Here is a 21,082-nt window from a genome sequence, read left to right as displayed (position 1 = left end):
GGATTGACCTCATCGCCCACGCTGTCTCTCAGCCCCGTGTAGGGATAGGAACACTGTAGGTGTGCAAAAGAATGTGATTAAGAGTTCAACGGTTAAGGAGAGCGTGCAGGCAGGAAGCTGTAGCTGCAAGTGAGAGAAATGCTGAGCACATCCACCCCCAGCACAAGTGTTTGCATCACATACAAGGATAGGGTGCCTTGGGGGAGGCCAGCCAGGGCTGCTGGGTGGCAGTGGGTACGGGAGCAACAGGGAGGCAGATGGCAGGCACTCTGGAGGTTCTGGTTGTCATCAGCAAGTGTTGGTACTTCTCTGAGCCTGTTTTCTCAGCTGGAGAAGGGGTAAGGAGCCCTGGCCTACCTCTTCTCACAAAATAAGACACAATCTGATTTTTAAGAATTTCAGGCCAGGCACGCCTGTAATCTCAGCACTTTGGGAAGCCAGGGCAGGCCGCTCACTTGAGCGTAGGAGTAGGAGACCAACCTGGGCAAAATGACGGAAGCTCGTCTCCACCAAAAAATACAAAAATTAGCTAGGCGTGGTGGCGCCCGCCTGTAGTCCCAGCACTGGGGTACTGTGGCAGGAGGCTCGCTTGAGCCCGGGAGGTCGCGGCACTGCACTCCAGCCTGGGTGGGTGACAGCAAGACCCTGTCTAAAAAAAAAAAAAAGAAAAGAATCTCAAAGTTGCCAGGGACCTAGGGACTTGGCTTCCGACTCTGATGCGCTTTGTAAACTACTAAAAGCTGGAGAAATAAGGGGCTGAGCCCAGCCCCACCTCCCGAATGAGCGGCCTTGGGCGAATCACTGCGTCTGGGCGCCTGGAGCTTCCCTATCTGAAACAAAGTGGAAGATCCTACGGGAGGCGGAGTGCGAGCGCCGGGAACAAGGAAAGCCCTCGCCTTACACGCCGCGGCTTCCTGCAGAGCTGAGCCATATCCAGTACGATGGGGACAACTTGGGCTCCCGATCCTGACAGACTTGGGTTCGAACCCTCAGGGACCTCGCGCGAGGCGCTTTAGTCAGTTTCTCCATCTGCAAAATGGGCCCGAGAACAAGAATGAGGCAGCCCGAGGGAGGACGCGGCACACGGGCGCTTGGTGGCTGGAGACGGGGGCGGGTCCGGGGGCGGGTCCAGCCGGCCGAGCCCCCGCGCGAGGGGGAGGGGCGGCGCACTCCGCGTCGCGCACCTCGCGCCGCTCGCCGCTGTCTCCGCCAGCCGTCACTCGCGGAGCCCGCGCCGCCTCTGCGCGCGCGACCCTTACATAAACGTCCCTCGCGGCGGCGGCGGCGCACGTCCACCCGCTCCGACCCGCCGCGGGAAGAGGACCGTGAGGAGCGCGGGAGACACTCACCTCCTCGCCGCTGCCAGTCCTCGCCGCCGCCTCTACAGCCGCTGCCTCCACTGACAGAGAACAGCTGCGGTCTCCGTGCAACCGAACTTGCTGCAGTCCCGGCCCCGCCTTACGGACTTCCTATTGGCCCAGGCAGCCCAACCCCTCCCGTTATTGGGCAGTGTTCTCCGTCACTCCTCGCCCCTCGGCTGTGGACTCCTCCCTGCGCCCGCCTGTCCGTCACGTTTAAGCCTTGGCGCCCCACGTCAGCCCCGCCCCTCCCGTCCCCGGCGAGCGCCTGGATTAGTGGCGAGGCTGGGAGAGCCCGCCCCTGGCGCACCACCGCCTACTCCCTTGTCTCGGGAGCCTCACGTGGGCCGCCGGACCCTGGCCGACGCCCGCAATAGGCGGAAGTGGCCGGGCAGCAACTTGCAGTTATTGGCTGTCGGCGGGGGTGGGGACGTTCGATTCATTCACCCGAGTAGCACGTGTTTCCCGAAGCTGCAAGCATAACAGATCGCACTGGGGCTCAGGCATCCCGGCTAGACGTAGATACGCGCTGGCGAGCGGAGACGAGGTCGCCGGAAAAGCTAACGTTAGCGAAGGGCAGGAGAAAGGAGAAGGCGCTTGTGCCACATGGGTTACATGACTGTGTCCTTTAGCAGCTACGTAGGTGATTATGGGGGTCTGGAGTCCGTCTGTGTGACCTTGGGCAAGCAACTTAACCTCTGAGTCTCGGTTTTGTAATCTGCAGAGCGAAGCTGCTCAGGACCTAGGGGGTTTGGAAGGCTTGTTTGAGACACGAGAGGAAAGCTTTGACAAGTGGAACGAGTGACTGAGGCATAAGCCTCTATCATCGAGGCTTACTAATCCAGTTTGAGGGCGTGCTCGGGAAAAACACGAACCACAGACACCTCTGTGGTTGTTTTTCCGAAGAGGTTTTCGGGAGGTTTCGTATTTATGCATTTCCTTAAAGGGGGAGTGAGGGGAACGCATGTAGGAAGAAGGGCAAGTAGGCGATTAGGACAATAGTTAACATTCCTATGGGACTTTAGCTAGTGCCCGGTAAATCCACGTAAGATAAGATGAATGTCTGAAGAGAAAAAGAGAGTAAAGGAAGAGTCAGTTATGCAGATGTCTCTGAGTAGGTAGAGTCTTGACTTTGTTCCGCACCTGGGAAAATAAGCTCGTGATGACATTCTTATTGAGGAGTTTTTAGGAGCTAAACTTAGACTGTAGACCTGAAGCTACAATTGACCTGTCCTTGTTTATGGGAGGCCAGCAAGAATTTACCTGTGAATGATCTGTGGGGGCAGCCCTTCCCAGATGCCTGAGGCTTTTTACCTTTCCGTGTGGATCTGGCTGATGCCTAATGTAGTAACAGCTATTCTTTTGGAAGAGGGTGTTGCAATGACTCAGCTTCAAGGCTTAATCTTCACCTTCGCATGAATCGGGGCGGGTGGGGGGGGGCCAGATTTTTACTTTCATTTACCACTTCCTAAACTGGGATCAGTGCCAACCAGAGATAAGGGATTAACCAAACACACCAAAATCGTGCCTTCAAAAGAGAGCAGACAGATTAATATATATTAATTAATAGTGATATGTAATATAATACATCAGATGGTAATAAGGGCAAGAAAAAAAAAATCTGCTTCCAAAAAAGAGAGTCAAAGACTATGAGAACATCTTGCTAACTAGAAATTGTTTATTGAGCCTAGAGAGATCTGACTCTTAGACTCCTGTATAAGTACTTTCTCACTCCGACTTCCCTGTCCTTCCTTCCACCGGTCCTGAAGAACCCCAGCCTTCAGTTGGATCCAACACAGCTATTTTAGTAACAGAACAAGGATTAAGATCCCAGTTCACCTTTGGGAGGCTGAGTCGGGGGGAATACTTGAGCCCAGGAGTTTGAGACCAGAGTTGGCAACACAGTAAGACCTCATCTCTGTCTTTTAAAATTTTTAAAATGGGGCTGGGCGCTGTGGCTCACATATGTAATCCCAGCACTTTGGGGTGCTGAGGCGGGCAGATCGCAAGGTCAGGAGTTCAAGACCAGCCTGGCCAATGTGGTGAAACCTCGTCTCTACTTAAAAAATACAAAAATTAGCCAAGTGTGGTGGCAGTCACCTGTAGTCCCAGCTACTCGGGAAGCTGAGACAAGAGAATCACTTGAACCCGGGAGGTGGAGGTTGCAGTGAGCCGAGATCATGCCACTGTACTCCAGCCTGGGTGACAGAGTGAGACTCCGTCCCCCCTCCCCCAAAAAAAATTTAAAATGGGCTGGGCGCGATGGCTCATGCCTGTAATGAGAGGCATGATCATCTGAATGTAATGGGAGGCCGGATCATCTGAAGTCAGGAGTTCGAGACCAGCCTGATGAACATGGTGAAATGCCATCTCTACTAAAAATACAAAAATTAACTGGGCATGGTGGTGGGCATCTGTAATCCCAGCTACTTGGGAGGCTGAGGCAGGAGAATTGGTTGCAGTGAGCTGAGATTGTGCCATTGCACTCCAGCCTGGGCAACAGAGCAAAACTCCATCTCAAAAAAATGAAAATTGGCACGATGCAGTGGCTCAAGCCTGTAATCCCAGCACTTTGGGAGGCCAAAGTGGGTGGATCATTTGAGGCCAGGAGTTCAAGACCAGCCTGGCCAAAATGGCAAAACCCTGTCTCTACTAAACATACAAAATTAGCTAGGCGTGGTGACGCATGCCTGTAATCCCAGCTACTAGGGAAGCTGTGGCAGGAGAATTGCTTTAACTCAGGAGCCGGAGACTGCAGTGAGCCGAGACTGTGGTGAGCCGAGATTGCGCATTGCACTCCAGCCTGGGCAACAAGAGTGAAAAACTCTCAAAAAAAAAAAAAAAAAAAGAAAAGAAAAGAAAAAGGAAAAGCATTTCTCAGTGTGGGCTTCTGTGTCACTAGCAACAGAATCTCCTGGGGACAAGGTGGGAAACACAGATTCCTGAGCCCCATCCCATTGCTCTTATGCATATTAATCACCAACTCAGAGATCTTAGAATCACCAGCAGAATACCTGAGTCACCTTTGCCTCTTTAATCCATCCCTGGGGACTGAGACCGAAACTGATGCAATAGTCCCATAGACAGTTTTGTTTTTTTTAAAATAAACATAGACATGGACCCTTTTGGTCTTAAAGCTTGAAATTTAACATTTGTTTTATCTGAGTTCCTTTGTCAGGAAAGGACACTCAGGCCTCTCAAAAAAAGTATCAGAAAACGGAAACTCATCAGATCAAGGCATCCAGACAACAAGATGCCAGAACCCACATTCACCCTGCTTGCTTCCTTCTCCGTAATTCTTGTTTTCTTTTTATTTTATTTTATTTTTTTTCCAAGATGGAGTCTTGCTCTGTCGCCCAGGCTAGAGTTCAGTGGCACGATCTCGGCTCACTGCAACCTCTACTTCCTGAATTCAAGCAATTCTTCTGCCTCAGCCTCACAAGTAACTGGGATTACAGGTGCCTGCCACTACGCCTGGCTAATTTTTGTATTTTTAGCAGACCATGTTAGTCAGGCTGGTCTCGAACTCCTGACCTCGTGATCCACCTGCCTCGGTCCCCCAAAGTGCTGGGATTACAGGCATGAGTGCCAGCCCCTAGTTCTTGTTTTCTTACACATTGTTACATTTCTTCCCTCTATGTTAACTCTTCTTTTCTTTTTTTTTTTTGAGACGGAATCTCGCTCTGTCGCCCAGGCTGGAGTGCAGTGGCCGGATCTCAGCTCACTGCAAGCTCCGCCTCCCAGGTTCACGCCATTCTCCTGCCTCAGCCTCCCCAGTAGCTGGGACTACAGGCGCCCGCCACCACGCCCAGCTAATTTTTTGTATTTTTTAGTAGAGACGGGGTTTCAACGAGTTAGCCAGGATGGTCTCGATCTCCTGACCTCGTGATCCACCCATCTCGACCTCCCAAAGTGCTGGGATTACAGGCTTGAGCCACCGCGCCCGGCATATGTTAACTCTTGCTTTTAGTCACTCAGGGAGATGGATTTTGAGACTGATCTTGTATCTCCTAGGCTGTAGCACCCAGTTAAAGCCTTCTTCCTTGGCAATAATTGTTGTCTCAGTGATTGGCTTTCTGCGGAGAAGAATGAAGATGAAGGCCCTGGTGTTTCAGAAACAAGACCCCCTGCACTGCAGTGCTAGTTTTAGAAGCTCTCCAAGTGGTTCTAATGGAGTCAGTGTAAAGACCAATGGAGAGGCTAGAGAAATACTATTTAGGCTTCCTGGATGGTAAGAATCTTCCAGGGCCCTTTAAAAACAAAACCATATTCCTGGACCCACACCCACCCCTGTGGATAATGATTCAGTAAATTTGGGGTGGGGCCTAGTAATCTTTTCAATGATTTTTTTTTTTTCTTTTCCTCTTAGCAAGCTCTCAATTGATTCTTGAGATCTGGGGAACTTGGAAAACTTAGCTGAGCTCCTGGGAGGTTGCAGCAGAAGCTGAAGCCAAACAGAGGAACTGAGACGTGCTGTGGAAGGCTGGCCAAGGTGAAGCTCTGGTGCAGAGAACACAGGCAGCAGGACTGTGTTGGGAGGGAAATGATGTTCCGGGGGGCCTTACAGAGTAGCTGAGGGGCTGCCCTAACGGTAGGAGTGTAGGCCTGCTTTATTATTTCTTAATAGCTAACACTCTAAAAAGTTCTTGGGCTGGGCCGGGCACGGTGGCTCACACCTGTAATCCCAGCATTTTGGGAGTCTGAGGCAGGCGGATCACTTGAAGTTAGGGGTTCGAGACCAGCCTGGCCAGCATGGTGAAACCCCATCTCTACTAAAAAAATACAAAACCAGCAGGGCATGGTGGTGCACGCCTGTAATCCCAGCTACTTAGGAGGCTGAGGCAGGAGAATTACTTGAACCTGGGAGGCAGAGGTTACAGTGAGCCAAGATCGCACCATTGCACTCCAGCCTAGATGACAAGAGTGAAACTCCATCTCAAAAAAAAAAAAAAAAAGCCGGGCGCAGTGGCTCAAGCCTGTAATCCCAGCTACTCAGAGGCTGAGGCAGGAGAATGGCGTAAACCCGGGAGGCGGAGCTTGCAGTGAGCTGAGATCCGGCCACTGCACTCCAGCCTGGGCGACAGAGCGAGACTCCATCTCAAAAAAAAAAAAAAAAAGTTAGTTCTTGGGCGGGGTGCGGTGGCTCACACCTATAACCCTAGCACTTTGGGAGGCTAAAAGTGGTCAGGAGGTTCTTCCTCTGCCCCATCCTGTGGGCATCGGCCCTGGTATGGACCTGGCACCATGATAAAGGGATATGGCCATGGTGAGGCATCTCCCACAGGCTTTAGGGGCATGAGACTTGAGCAAGTGGGCTTTGAAACAGGAGTGGGAGCTGGGTGTGGTGGCACATGCCTGTAATCCCAAACTTTGCAGGGGCCAAGGTGGGTGGATCACTTGAGCCCATTTCTTTCTTTTTTTTTTTATTTTTGAGACGGAGTCTCACTCTGTCACCCAGGCTGGAGTGCGGTGACTCAATCTCGGCTCACTGCAACCTCTGCCTCCCAGGTTCATGCGATTCTCCTGCCTCAGCCTCCTGAGTAGCTGGGACTATAGGCTTGCGCCACCATGCCTGGCTAATTTTCTTGTATTTTCAGTAGAGATGGGGTTTCACCGTATTAGGCAGGATGGTCTCAATCTCCTGAATGTGAGGCCTCATCTCTATTAAAAGTTGAAAAAGAAAGACCAGGCACAGTGACTCATGCCTCCCAGCACTTTGGGAGGCTGAGGTGGGCGGATCACTTGAGGTTAGGAGTTTGAGACTAGCCTGACCAATGTGGTGAAACCCCATCTCTACTAAAAATACAAAAAATTAGCCAGGTGTGGTGGCTGGCAAATGCCTATAATCCCAGCTGCTCGGGAGACTGAGGTAGGAAAATCACTTGAACCCTGGAGGCAGAGGTTGCAGTGAGCTGGGATCACACCACTGCACTCCAGCCTGAGTAACAGAGACAGATTCTGTCTCAAAAAAAAAAAAAAAAAAAAAAAAAAAAATTGAAAAAATCTGAAAAACAAAAAGTCAGCCAGGTGTGGTGGGGTGTGCCTGTAGTCCCAGCTATTAGGGAGACTAGGTGAGAGAATCGCTTGAGCCTGGGAGGTGGCGGTTTCAGTGAACCGAGATCGTGCCACTGCACTGCACTCTAGCCTGGGCAACAGAGTGAGATCCAGTCTTCAGACAAAACAAAACAAAAACAGGAAGTTGCAGCTAAGAGGCTGGGCTGTGGGTAGGTGAAAGGCTGGCTTTGGTGTTACCCCAATAACTCTGGGGGGCACGTTGGGAGTAGCTAACCCATCCCTTTGCTTCTTAGGGACATGTTCAGAGGCTCGGAGACAGAAGAGGGCAGATCTCATAATTGACAGAGACTTCTGCAGTCTAAGAACACAGGGGAGACACTAGCCCTTGGTCCCCCTCGGCCGGTGGAAGGTCTGACCATCTTGTGGCGATCCCATGATGGGTTCCATGAGCCCAGTGGAATTGTCCAGACTGAACAGCCAAAGTAGGAGGAGGCTGAAAAGACAGGGCGGTTTCTAGGGGTGAGAAGCCATAGGGTTAAAGGAGCCTGGGAACACAGTGGGGCAAACATTGGAATTTAGGCTCGCTGCAAGCCAAAAATAGTACTTGAGTGGCCACAGGCAAGGGCACAGGGCCACCAAACACACTTGCAGTTTCCACACTGCAAACACTCCTGGCCAATGCCTTTCCTGCTCAGTCCATGCTGGCGGGAGAAATCTTTCTTTTGTCATCTCTGGAGGGGGGATCGGGGACATCTGGGTTGTCCTCATGAGATCCTCAGGGTAAAGCCAGGCTTCTGGATTCTAAACACAGAGGGGTACGCTGTTTCCGGGCTCACAGTAACTGCTATGTTTTGAGGGATCTGTAGCTTTGTTTGTTTTTGTTTTTTTGTTGTTTTGTTTTGTTTTTGTTTTTGTTTTTAGGCAGGGTTTCACTCTGTCACCCAGGCTGCAGTGCAATGGTGCGATCTCGGCTCACTGCAACCTCTGCCTCCAGGGTTCAAGTGATTCTCCTGCCTCGGCCTCCTGAGTAGCTGGAATTACAGGCACCTGCCACCATACCCGGCTAATTTTTTTTTTTTTTTTTTGGGACAGAGTCTCACTGTTGCCAGGCTGGAGTGCAGTGGCGCCATCTCGGCTCACTGCAACCTCCGCCTCCTGGGTTCAAGTGATTCTCCTGCCTCAGCCTCCTGAGTAGCTGGGACTACAGGCTTGTGCCACCACACCAGGCTAATTTTTGTATTTTTAGTAGGGATGGGGCTTCACCATGTTGGCCAGGCTGGTCTTGAACGCCTGACCTCAGGTGATCCACCCACCTCAGCCTCCCAAAGTGCTAGGATTACAGACATGAGCCACTGCGCCTGGCTAGGATCTGTAGCTTTGTCTGGGAGCTCCCATCCATCTAGATGTCTCCAGCCTTCTTGTTCCTAACTGCCCCGGCCTTGGCCACCATGCTGTCTGAACTTGCTGGTACGCTGTCCTCCCTACACCCCAGTGGTATGAGGTATCATCGTTCCTCTACCCCGTCGTGCTTCCTGCCTCTGCTTGGACTGTTTCCCTCTGCATGGGATTCCTTTTCTCAATAGATTCACCTGATAAACTCTCTTCCTGTCATCTCTCTCTCTCTCTCTCTCAAGACTTAACCCAGTCGTTGTCTCCTTCAGGAAGCCCTCCAAGGCCACTCTCATGGTGTAAGGGGCCCTCCTAGGACTCCCATAACACCCTGGGCGTTATTTCTAGCGTAGCACCACACTGCTTTGAAATGGGGTGCTTTGAGGTCTGCCCCCCAACACTAATCTGGGAAAGTAGCTCATTTTTCATAGTGCTGCAGAAATGGCTCAATATCCTCCCACCACCTCATCGTCCTTCCTGGCCCAGGGACACTGTCAAAGCCTCAGAAATTCCTCAGCATTTGCTCCTCTCGGTCCACGCCCCCAATGTGACCTGTTCCAGGTATCATCTCTTTAACTTTTCCCTCCCCCATGGATGTGGTGTCCACTGGACTCTGTGGACTCTGCTTGGCCTCTGGGGCACTCCTATTCACTGACTATTAAACATTTACTATGTGCTAAACTCAACTCTTGTACAGGTGTGAGGAGGGAATAAGGGACAGAAGATAAACACAAGAACTTTTTTTTTTTTTTTTTTGAAACGAGTCTTGCTCTATCACCCAGGCTAGAGTGCAGTGGCGTGATCTAGGCTCACTGCAACCTCTGCCTCCCGAGTTCAAGCGATTCTCTGCCTCAGCCTCCCAAGTAGCTGGGATTACAGGTGCCCACCACCACGCCCAGCTAATTTTTGTATTTTTAGTAGAGACAGGGTTTCACCATCTTGGCCAGGCTGGTCTCGATCTCTTGACCTCGTGATTCGCCCCCCAACCCTCACCCACCTCCCAAAGTGCTGGGATTACAGGTGTGAGCTACCGCACCTGGCCAATTTTTAAAATTTTATAGAAATGGGGACTCACTTTGTTGCCTAACCTGGTCTCAAACTCCTGCCCTCAAGTGATCCTCCCCTGCCTCAGCCTCTCAAAATGCTGGGATTACAGGTGTGAGCCACTGCACTTGGCCCACAAACAATGTTAAATTAAATAAATGTATATCTGCACAGTCGCTCATCTTACTTCTGGTGGGCATCATATTTTTTTATTGATTTAAAAAACTTTTTTTAGACAGAGTCTCAGTCTGTTGCCCAGGTTGGAGTACAGTGTCATGATCTCTGATCACTGCAACCTCCGCCTCCCAGGTTCAAGCAATTTCTGTGCTTCAGCCTCCCGAGTAGCTGGGATTACAGGTGTGTGCCCCCACAGCCGGCTGATTTTTGTATTAGTAGAGATGGGGTTTCACCATGTTGGCCAGGCTGGTCTTGAACTCCTGACCTCAGGTGACCCAACCCACCTCACACTCCCAAAGTCCTGGGATTTACAGGCATGAGCCACCACGTCCGGCCTCAAGGCTAATTTTTGTACTTTTTTTAGAGACGGGGTTTCACCATGTTGGCCAGGCTGGTCTTGAACTCCTGGTCTCAAGTGCTCTGCCCGTCTCAGCCTCCCAAAGTGCTGGGATTACAGACATGAGCTACCGCACCCAAACTGGGCATCATATTTTCAAGGAGAAAGTCTAGTAGTACTAACTGCTAGGTTTAAAATTTTGTCTAATCCTCCTAGAGGATATGTGAAGACTCAGGCCCCACCCATGGAGGGTAGAACACACATTTGCTGAAGACTCTATGTGCTGGACTGACTCAACTGGGCTGGATTCCAGGCCCATCACTGACTATACTTCTGTCATTTCAGCCGAGAGAAGAAGAGATGAGTATAAGCTCTGGAGGGGTGCAAAGGTGAAGCGCACTCACAAAGGTCAGTCTCCCAGGGTAGAGGGCACGCCCCACCCCTGCTGCCTTCCAAGGTCAGTCAGACTTTCAATATCTGATTCTCAAGGTTCTGGAGAGTGGGCTCTTGAGGCTGGGCTCCAATATCACCTCCTCCAAGAGGCCTGCCTAGATCCTCCCCTCCCCCAAGCCAGATGTGGTCTCTCATTCTCTTCTGTTCACCAAAACAAGGTCTTGCCCACAGCAGGTAGATGTAGATCACTTTCATTGGCTCACTCATAAGGAACATGGTAGCCTGTCCCAGCTTGCAGCCTTCCAGTTTATCTAAGCCTCACCAGAACTTTAAATGACATCAGCCATTTACGTGAATAGATACAGGAAATATCTCTTTCCTACTTCACTTTAGGAAATAGATACTACTGTGTTTTGTTACTTTCAAGGCACACTTTTTTCCTCCACATTTTAACCTCTCTAAAACGGGGCTGTACCTTCCAAGGAGTGGGTAATGGGTTTCTTTCTTTCTTTCTCTTTCTTCCTTCCTTCCTTCCTTCCTTCCTTCCTTCCTTCCTTCCTTCCTTTCTTTCTTTCTTTCTTTCTTTCTTTCTTTCTTTCTTTCTTTCTTTCTTTCTTTCTTTCTTTCTTTCTTTCTTTCTTTTCTTTCTTTCTTTCTTTTCTTTCTTTCTTTCTTTTCTTTCTTTTTTTTTCTTTTTCTTTCTTTCTTTCTTTCTCTCTCTCTCTCTCTCTCTTTCTTTCTTTCTTTCTTCCCTTTCTCCCTTCTTTCTTTATTTTTTTTCCTGAGACAGGGTCTCACTCTGTTGCCCAGGCTGGAGTGCAGTGGCTTCAATCACAGCTCACTGCAGCCTCAACCTCCTGGGCTCCAGCCATCCTCCCACCTCAGCCTCCCAAGTGGCTGGGACTACAGGCACATGCCACCAGGCCCAGCTAATTTTTTTCTAATTTTTGTACAGGCAGGGTGTCATTAAGTTGTGCAGGCTGGTCTTAAACTCCTGGGCTCAAGCAATCCTCCTGCCTCGGTCTCCCAAACTGCTGGGATTACAGACGTGAGCCACCGTGCCCAGCCCAGATATTCTTTCTTAATGGTATATAAAATACTGCCACCTTTCCATAGATGTCCTCTTAGATTTTATGAAATAAAGCATGATCCCCGTGTTATAGTGGAGAAATTGTAGACACATGAGGTTAAGCCACTCACCCAAGGCACATAGCCAGTACATGAAAGGGCAAGGCTTTAAACACAGGCAGTGGAGGAGGCCTGGAATCCTTGGTGTCTGTGGTAGGCCATCTCCAAGATGGTCCCCAATGATCCTAGCCTCCTGGTGTTCACGCCCTTGTGTCATCTCCACCCCTTGAGGGTAGACTGGACCTGGCGACTCGCCTCTAAGGAACAGAATAAAGCAAGTGATGGGTTGCCATGTTCTGTGGTCGGCAAGTCCGTGTAAACCTATCCCCAAAACCCAAGGAAGCTGAGGCCAAAGAAAGAGGCCGACAAATTCAGTTTCTTAGAAAAAACATTTTTTTGTTGTTGTTTCTTTTTGAGAGAGTCTTGCTCCGTCGCCCAGACTGGAGTGCAGTGGCACCATCTAGGCTCACTGCAACCTCCGCCTCCCAGATTAAAGTGATTCTCCTGCCTCAGCCTCCCAAGTAGCTGAGATTACAGGCATGCACCACCATGACCAGCTGATTTTTGTATTTTTAGTAGAGACCGGATTTCACCATGTTGGCCAGGCTGGTCTCGAACTCCTGGCCTCAAATGATCCGCCTGCCTTGGCCTCCCAAAGTGCTGGGATTACAGGCATGAGCCACCACACCCAGCCAAAAAGAAACATTTAATACAGATTTCGGAACAGCAGCCAAGTCTGTGTCTCACGCTGCGGCAAGACGTGTTGGTGGATCTCCACGCTATAGACCCCCAGACCCAGGGCTTATATACCACAGGGCAGGAATGTGTAAGACAATTGAAGTTTGGGACCTCAGGGAAAGGCAAGAATGTGATATGGATCTGCCTATGGGTAGGATTTATGGTAACAGTAGATAGAGTAGAAATCTGTAATCCCAGCACTTTGGGTGGCCGAGGCGGGCGGATCAAGACCATCCTGGCTAACACAGTGAAACCCTGTCTCTACTAAAAATACAAAAAATTAGCCAGGCGTGGTGGCGGGCGCCTGTAGTCCCAGCTACTCAGGAGGCTGAGGCAGCAGAATGGTGTGAACCCAGGAGGCGGAGCTTGCAATGAGCTGAGATCGCACCACTGCACTCCACTCCAACCTGGGCGACAGAGTGAGACTCTGTCTCAAAAAAAAAAAAAAAAAAAAAAAAAGGTAGAAATCTTAGAGGCATTCCCAGAATGGGGGTTAATAAGAAGTCAACGTGGTGGATTAGCATCCAAGACGGAGTTGCTCTGGCCTCACATGTCACTTCCGCAGTTAGTCTCCAAAGATCCTGGCTTGTCTTTCTCGCCATCTCTTGCTCTCACTCGCTTGCTCTGATTAAAGCCAGCTGCCACTTTGTGAGATGGTCTTTGGAGAGGCCCAAGTAGCAACAATCAAGAAGCAGAGACCCTCAGTCCCACAATCCAAAAAGAATTAAATTATGCAAACAACCACAAGAATGAGCTTGGAAGCAGATCCACCCAAGAAGGACCTGGAGAAGACTTGACTGTGGCCTCTGAGAGATCCGAGCCAGAGACCTGCTAAGCCACGCCCCCATTCCTGACCCACAGAAACTGAGATAATAAATGTGTGTTAAGTCTCTAAGTTTTGGGGTAATTTGTTAGATAGCAATAGACAACTAATAGTCTCCAATATTTAATAACAGTTATTTACTGTGTTGGGTCGTGGGGACACAGAGATGAAGGTGTTCTTCTAGCCTTCAGGGGGTACCTAGTCTGGTGAGGTAAGGCAGACATGTATGATTGTGTTACTGTGTGTATTGGGTTATTGGGTGGGCTGTAAAGGGGACTGCCTATCTTACACAGCCTGGAGGTGTCAGGGCAGGCTTTTTGGGGAGGTGTCACTCACAAAGCAGAGTTTGGAAAGGTGAGTAAGAGCTTGCCAGGTGCTATAGTTTGAACGTCTGCTCCAAAACTCATGTCAAACTCCAATTGTCATTATGACAGTTATCAAGAGGTGGAACGGCGAAGAGGTGATTAGGTGACTGGATTACTGCAATTATCAGGAAGTGGGTTCCTGATAAAAGTGAGTTCAGCCCCCTCTTGCCCTTGCCCAATTTTGCTTTCTCTTACCCTTCCACCTTCTGCCATGGGATGACATAACACAAAGGCCCTCATCGGAGGTTGATGCCATTCTTTTGGACTTCCCAGCCTCCAGAACCATGAATCAAATGAATGATTGTTTAGAAATTAACCCATATCTGTTACAGCAACACAAATCAGTCTAAGATACCAGGTGAAGAAGGCAGAGAAGCAGTGAGGAGGGAAGGAGGAGAACACAGATTTTTCTCCCTCTCCTCAGTGGATTTGGGAAATTGTTTTAAGACTACATGCTTGAGGCCGGGCGCGGTGGCTCAAGCCTGTAATCCCAGCACTTTGGGAGGCCGAGACGGGCGGATCACGAGGTCAGGAGATCGAGACCATCCTGGCTAACACGGCGAAACCCCGTCTCTACTAAAAACACAAAAAATTAGCCGGGCGAGGTGGCGGCACCTGTGGTCCCAGCTACTCGGGAGGCTGAGGCAGGAGAATGGCGGGAACCCGGGAGGCGGAGCTTGCAGTGAGCTGAGATCTGGCCATTGCACTCCAGCCTGGGCGACAGAGAGACTCCGTCTCAAAAAAAAAAAAAAAAAAAAAAAAAAAAAAAAAAAAAAAGACTACATGCTTGGCAAGAGGGTACTCCACAGCTATGTTCTTGACGTAAGAGCGAGTGATTCATCCCACCACATCTCAAAAGTCTGTGAGTCAGCCACTTCTTCCTGGGCTCAGACCTTTGTGAGAGTGGGGATTTGAGTTGACTACGTGTGTTGAAGTGAGGGCGTTGAAGATTGTGTAATGGTTTTGTTGCTTTTTAACCAGGGTCAGGACTGACCTTTGGAGTGTTGTCAGCGTTGAAATTAAAGGACCTGGGTACAAATCAGAGTCAGTGTTAGGGACAGGCTGGGGCAGAAGGTCAGGGCTCCTTTTTTCCATTCTCTTCACACTGGCCCTGTCATAGCTCCTCTGGGAGCTGAGCCTGGCAGATTTTAAGCAACCCTTCACCCAAGGAAGATTCAGAAACTGAGCAGAAAGGATGAGGGCAAGGCCAGGCCTTGGGGGACAAGGTTAGTGTGAGCCAATAGCTGCAGCCAGCACTTCCCTGGCCCTGGATAGGGGTGCCCTCTGCAGCACCCCAAACATGGAGGAGGCAGGACAGCTGGCTTCCAGTCCTGCGTCTGCTGCCTAGTCTGGGGAAGGAGACCTGAGTGATTGAAGCACAGGTTTTTAAAGCCCAGCTGACCAGGGTGGCTGACCAGCTCTGCCACTTGGTGGGCATGCTCTCCAGCCAGGTGATTAATCTCCCTGATCCTCAGTTTTCTGATCTATAAAATGAGATGACAATCCCCACATCATAGGACTATCGTGAGGTTTAAATGAAATCTGTGAAGGGGTTGACTCAAAACAGTGGTTAAAACAAAAAGGAGCTGGGCATGATGGCTCATGCCTATAATCCTAGCTATTCAGGAGGCTGAGACGGGAGGATCACTTGAGACCAGGAGTTTGTGACCAGCCCGGGCAACATAGAGAAACCTTATCTCTAAAATAAACAAAGAAATACATAATCAAAATAAAACAAAAAGGAGCATGGAACAGATGTATGGGATCCCTTCAGCACTCAGATTCTACCATTCTCAGGCCGGGCGTGGTGGCTCACACCTGAAATCCCAGCACTTTGGGAGGCTGAGGTGGGCAGATTGCTCGAGTGCAGGAGTTCGAAACCAGCCTGAGTAACATGATGAAACTCCATCTCTACAAAAAATAGAAAAATTAGCCAGGCCTGGTGGCACATACCTGTAGTCCCAGCTACTCAGGAGGCTGAGGTGGGAGGATCGCTTGAGCCCCGGAGGTCAAGGCTGCAGTGAGCTGAAATCATGCCACTGCCTTCCAGCCTGAGCAACAGAGTGAGACCCTGTTTCAAAAAACAAAACAACCATTCTGAGGAATCTGCTGGCCCAGCCCCAGGCTTCCTGTCTTGGGGGAAAGAGTTGCTGATGGCAGTCTCACCTGTAGAAGCATCCACACTCATGATTTCGTCTTATATTTGAAACAACCCATTTTACAGGCTGAGTTCGGTGGCTCATGCCTGTAATCCAGCACTTTGGGAGGCCGAGGTGGGTGGATCACAAGGCCAGGAGTTCAAGACCAGCCAGGCCAACATGGTGAAACCCCATCTCTACTAAAAATACAGAAATTAGCCAGGCATGGTGGCACGTGACTGTAATCCCAGCTACTCAGGAGAATCACTTCAACCCAGGAGGCAGAGTTTGCAGTGAGCCAAGATCACACCACTGCACTCCAACCTGGGTGACAGAGCAAGACTCCATCTCAAAAAAAAAAAAAAAAAAAAAAATTAAGAAAGAAACAACCCATTTTGCAGATGAGACTGACCAAGAGGGGAAAGGATTTGCCCACAGCAGTGAATACCACTGATATGGTTTGGATTTGTGTCCCCACCAAACTTCATGTTGAATTGTAGTCTCCAGTGTTGGAGGTGGTTGACTCGTGGGGGTGGATTCTCATGAATGGTTTAGCCCTATCCCCTTGGCGCTGTTTTCATGATAGTGAGTGAGTTCTTGTGAGATCTGGTTGTTTAAAAGTGTGTAGGCTGGGCACGGTGGCTCATGCCTTTATTCCAAACACTTTAGGAGACCAAGGTGGGCAGATCACTTGAGGCCAGGAGTTCAAGGCCAGCCTGGGAAATATAGCAAGACCTTGTCTCTACCAGAAATATAAAAAATTAACTGGGTGTGGTAGTGGGCACCTGTAGTCCCAGCTACTCAGGAGGCTGAGGCGTGAGAATCACTTAAACCCGGGAGGTGGAGGTTGCAAGGAACCGAGATCGCGCCACTGCACTCCAGCCTGGGCGACAAAGTGAGACTCTGTCTGAAAAAAAAAAAAAAAAGGATACAGTCCCTCCTGCCACTCTCTCTTTCTCCTGCTCCTATCATGTGAGATGCTTCATCCCCGCTTTGCCTTCCACCGTGGTTGGAAGCTTCTTGAGGCCTCCCCAGCAGCAGAAGCTGCTATGCTTCCTGTACAGCCTGCAGAACCATGAGCTAATTAAACTTCTTGTCTTTATAGATTACCCAGTCTCAGGTATTTCTTATTTTTATTATTATTATTTTTTGAGACAGAGTCTCGCTCTGTGCCCAGGCTGGGGTGCAGTGGCACAATCTTAGCTCACTACAACCTCCGCCTCCTGGGTTCAAGCAATTCTCCTGCCTCAGCCTCCCAAGTAGCTGGGATTACAGTTGCCCACCACTATGCCTGGATAATTTTTTGTTCTGTTTTGTTTTGTTTTTTGAGATGGAGTCTTGCTCTGTTGCCCAGGCTGGAGTGCAGTGGCATGATCTCGGTTCACTGCAACCTCTGCTTCCTGGGTTCAAGCAATTCTCCTGCTTCAGCCTCCCAAGTAGCTGGGAGTACAGGCACACGCCACCATGCCTGGCTAATCTTTACATTTTTTCAGTAGAGACGGGGTTTCACCATGTTGGCCAGGCTGGTCTCAAACTCCTGACCTTGTGATCTGCCTCAGCCTTCCAAAGTGCTGGGATTACAGGTGTGAGCCACTGCACCTGGCCTAATTTTTGCATTTTTAGTAGAGATAGGGTTTCACCATATTCGCCAGGCTGGTCTTGAACTTCTGACCTCAAGTGATCTACCCGCCTTGGCTACCCAAAGTGCTAGGATTATAGGCATGAGCCACCGCTCCCGGCCTCACGTCTCTCTTTAATAACAGCAGGAGAATGGACTAATACAACCACCAACTCTCTTTGTTCGAGGACTTGCTGTGTGCTAAGCCCTGTGGATCACATTTAATACGCACAACAATTACCCAAGTTATTTGTCCTTCTTACGGATGAAGGAGAAAAATGTGCCCAAGGTCACAAGGCTGCAAGGAATGAAGCTACAGTTTACACAGAGGCAGTCGGTCCTCAGAGCTTGAGTGCTCAAGGGTTGTGCTGTGCTGCTGGGACATTAGGCGCAGTGCTGGGCCTGGAAAAAAATCCAGGCCTCCTGACTCCTAGCCTGGAGCAGTCGTGTTTCCTTTTGTTTCTTTAAAAAAAAAAAAAAAAAAAAAAAATTCTCCAGTATTGTAGAACACATCTAACATAAAATTTACCATTTCAGCCATGGTTGTGCAACTGATCTCTGGAACTCTTCACCTTATGAACATCTACAGCCATGAAACTCTTCATTCCTCCCTCCTCCAGTGCCTGGCAATGGCCATCCTCCTTGCTGTCTTTGTGAATGTGGTTGTTCTAGTTTCCTTTTTGAAAAACATACTGATTCTTTTTTGAAAAACGTATTTCTTTTTGAGATGCAGTCTTGCTCTGTCACCCAGGCTGGGTGCAGTGGCGCGATCTCCGCTCACTGCAACCTCCGCCTTCCGGGTTCAAGTGATTCCCATGCCTCAGCCTCCCGAGTAGCTGGGATTACAGGTGCCCGCCACCATGCCCGGCTAATTTTTTGTATTTTTAGTAGAGACGGGATTTTACCATGTTGGCGACACTGGTCCGGAACTCCTGATCTCAGGCAATCTGCCTGCCTTGGCCTCTCAAAGTGCTAGAATTACAGGCATGAGCCACCGGGCCCAGCCCAATTCTGTTTTTCTGTTAAGCCATGGGTGCTCAGTGTCAATGGATGCCAAGGCCATAGAAATTCAGAGGAGAACAAACTCTTCAGGGATGAGGTAGTCAGGGAAGGCTGCCTAGAGGAGAAGGAGGAGGAGGAGAGGGAAGGGGAAGGGAGGAGGAGGGGGAGGAGGGAGGAGAAGGGAGGAGGAGGGGAGGAGGGAGGGGAAGGGAGGAGGAGGGGAGGAGGGAGGGGAAAGGGTGGAGGAGGGGGAAGGGAAAGGAAGGAGGAGGGGAGGAATGAGGGGGAAGGGAGGAGGAGGGAGAAGGGGAGGGCGAGGAGGAGGGGAGGAGGGGAAGGAGGGAGTGGCAATATCCTCCCCTTGTCCTTCACTCCTTGACCCAGAAGGTGGGGAAGCAGAGTGGTGAGGTGACTCAGGGATGCTTGACCCTGTGGCCTGCCCTTTGATTTATGAAAGCCACCTTGGCAGTACCAACCTTTGCCCCCAAGTGATCTCTTGTAAGACAGGTGGAGGCACTGGGCCACCTCAGAGGGCCGTGTCTTGCTGAGGGGCCGGAGCAGTCTGTGCCTGCAGCCTCCGGAGCCATGGGAACAGGGCTGCGAAGCCAGTCCTTGCGAGGGCCCCGACCCTCCTATGGAAAGCTGCAGGAACCCTGGGGGAGGGCCCAGGAGGGCCAACTCCGCAGGGCGCTAAGCCTCAGACAGGGGCGAGAGAAGTCCAGGTCCCAGGGCCTCGACAGAGGCACAGAAGGGCCAGATGCCACTGCCCAGGAGCGGGTGCCAGGGAGCCTGGGGGACACACAGCAGCTGATCCAAGCCCAGCGAGGAAGCAGCCGGCGGTGGCTGAGGCGGTACCAACAGGTATGGCTGTGGGCTGAAGGATGGAGGGTACCACAGCGGGTGGGTGGGGACTCCAGGGCATCAAAGGTTCAGAGGCAGAGCCATCCCAGGCTGTGTACCAAGATGACAGCCAAGCTGCCTGGAGATGAGGGTTCAGAGAGAGATACCCCAGAGCCATATTTCAGAGGGCCCTGTGGGCATTTGGGATTTATCCCATAGGCACTGGGGAACCACTGAAGGTTTTAGAGGAGGAGGGCGATGTGGTGAGTGCTGTTTTTAGCTGATTAATCTGATAGTATGTTGGACAGGGGAATGGAGCAGGAAGCAAGGAGATTGGCCAATGCAACTTCCCAGAAGTACACTGTGTGACCCTCTCACCCCAGGGAAAAAGGGACCCCTTTGTGGGGAGCTGCGGGCTCCTGGCCCCTGCTTCCTTCCTCTAAGAGACAGGGTCTCCAATGAGCAGTGCTTCTCTCCCTCGGGTCTACCCCCACCTCGTGGCTGTGGGTGGAACAACATCTAGCCCACCACAGTCCATGAGACCTCCCCCACCTCTGTCTTCCAGCAGGTAAGAAGAAGGTGGGAGAGATTTGTCGCCATCTTCCCCAGCGTGACTCCGAATCAGCTGGCCTCCCCGTAGCCCACACTGGACACCATCAGCTAAAGGTGCTGGAAGCCATGGTGGCTCCTGCTGTGCCTGGATCAGCCCGCCATGTCTGCTGACCTACCTCTTCACGGCTCTCTGGACTATGGCTGGGTGGCCCAAGGAGGCTTCTGCCACCAGCTCACTGGAGTCGCCAAGTGGCTGCCCCTCTTAGCTGAGGCCCTCCCACCCCAACACTAGCTCTCTTCGAATACCCAAGCAGGGTCAAAAAGAAGGAGGCTCAGCTGTCTGCCCTCTGAGCTTGGGTAGGAGCCTTGGACTATGATTCTGTGAAGGTTTAGAAGAAGCCTGCCCAGAATGCAGGCTGTGGACGCTTCTGCCCCACACGACCAGCTGTCAACTTCCATGACGGAGCCTGGTGAAGCCAGACCTGTGGCTGAGAGGCTCACAGATGTTGCCTGGTCACTGGGCCATGACCCAACTGCCCTTCTCATCACTTGCTGATGGTGGGCCAGGGCCAGGTCTCCCTCCCAGATGGTGAGCCCCCTGGGGCAAGGACCACAGCTGGGTGGCCCTCCGGGCTGAGCACCCCATCCTGAAAACCTTTGAACCTCACGGTGTCCTGATGAAGGAAGCAGAGGAAGACTTCCTCCCTGTGTGACACAGGGACACACTGAGGCCCAGAGTGGGGAAGGGATTTCTTGTTTTTTGCATCTCCGGCCCCACCCCACCCCATCCAGTGTCCAGCATCGGAGTTGAACACAGTAATAAAGATGCTGAGAAAAAGTCGACAATTTGCCTGGTGACTAACTCACTGGCTCAGACCCCCACCCCTGCTGACCCCTGTGAGGCAGGCTAAGCCCAGAGCATCCCAGAATGATTGCTGGGGGGGCACCAGGGCAGGGCGGATCCCCCAGCAGGCTGGGCCTTTCCTGCCACTTCTCTGGACATTTCTCCCTAGAGGGATTGCGCCCACCCTGCGTTGACCTCAAGGCCAGCTTCAGAGGATCTGGCTTTCAGTGTCCTGCCTCTATGCCCACCCCACTGAGGTAGGGTTCCTTCTGAGGCTCAGAAAGGCAAGGGCCACACAGAAGGAGAGGGTCTGACCCCAAA

General features: G+C 51.0%; 2 protein-coding genes and 1 long non-coding RNA gene across 8 annotated transcripts in view; 2 read left to right on the top strand and 1 right to left on the bottom strand.

Annotated features, from left to right (window-relative positions):
* Positions 1-1,464, bottom strand: part of LOC105469659 (pyruvate carboxylase) — a 110,392-nt gene extending 108,928 nt beyond the window's left edge. For 2 of the 3 annotated variants that reach the window (XR_011610460.1, XM_071074205.1), the window contains exon 1: positions 902-1,024. Coding sequence is in view for 1 of the 3 variants with exons in the window: in XM_071074205.1 (XP_070930306.1) it covers positions 902-931 (30 nt within the window). In the remaining 2 variants the exon portion in view is untranslated. Of the gene's footprint in view, positions 1-901; positions 1,025-1,349 lie in introns of those variants that run through there. The other variant, XM_011720992.3, reaches the window with a different exon arrangement.
* A 77-nt stretch (positions 1,465-1,541) lies between these two features.
* LOC105469660 (uncharacterized) lies at positions 1,542-13,993 on the top strand. 3 transcript variants are annotated; one of them, XR_980014.2, is made up of 4 exons: positions 1,542-2,001; positions 5,728-5,850; positions 10,666-10,728; positions 13,214-13,993. It is a non-coding gene; the product is annotated as an uncharacterized lncRNA (long non-coding RNA). The 3 variants fall into 3 exon arrangements; XR_980013.2 differs by having other exon boundaries at positions 10,666-10,777; XR_011610462.1 differs by lacking the exon at positions 1,542-2,001 and adding an exon at positions 2,946-3,262 and having other exon boundaries at positions 10,666-10,777.
* Positions 13,994-18,945: 4,952 nt separating this feature from the next.
* On the top strand, positions 18,946-20,827 carry C12H11orf86 (chromosome 12 C11orf86 homolog). 2 transcript variants are annotated; one of them, XM_011720998.3, is made up of 2 exons: positions 18,946-19,386; positions 19,934-20,827. In XM_011720998.3, the coding sequence occupies exons 1-2, from the start codon at positions 19,111-19,113 to the stop codon at positions 20,003-20,005; spliced, it is 348 nt and encodes a 115-aa protein (XP_011719300.2). In that variant the 5' UTR covers positions 18,946-19,110; the 3' UTR covers positions 20,006-20,827. The 2 variants fall into 2 exon arrangements, with proteins under 2 accessions (XP_011719300.2, XP_011719299.2); XM_011720997.2 differs by having other exon boundaries at positions 18,956-19,386; positions 19,931-20,816.
* Positions 20,828-21,082: the final 255 nt, after the last annotated feature.

This window comes from Macaca nemestrina, chromosome 12, assembly GCF_043159975.1.
Source record: "Macaca nemestrina isolate mMacNem1 chromosome 12, mMacNem.hap1, whole genome shotgun sequence".
NCBI classification, from domain to species: Eukaryota; Metazoa; Chordata; class Mammalia; order Primates; family Cercopithecidae; genus Macaca; species Macaca nemestrina.
The sequence above is the reverse complement of the archived record's forward strand: the minus strand, read 5'-3'. Positions and strand labels throughout refer to the sequence as shown.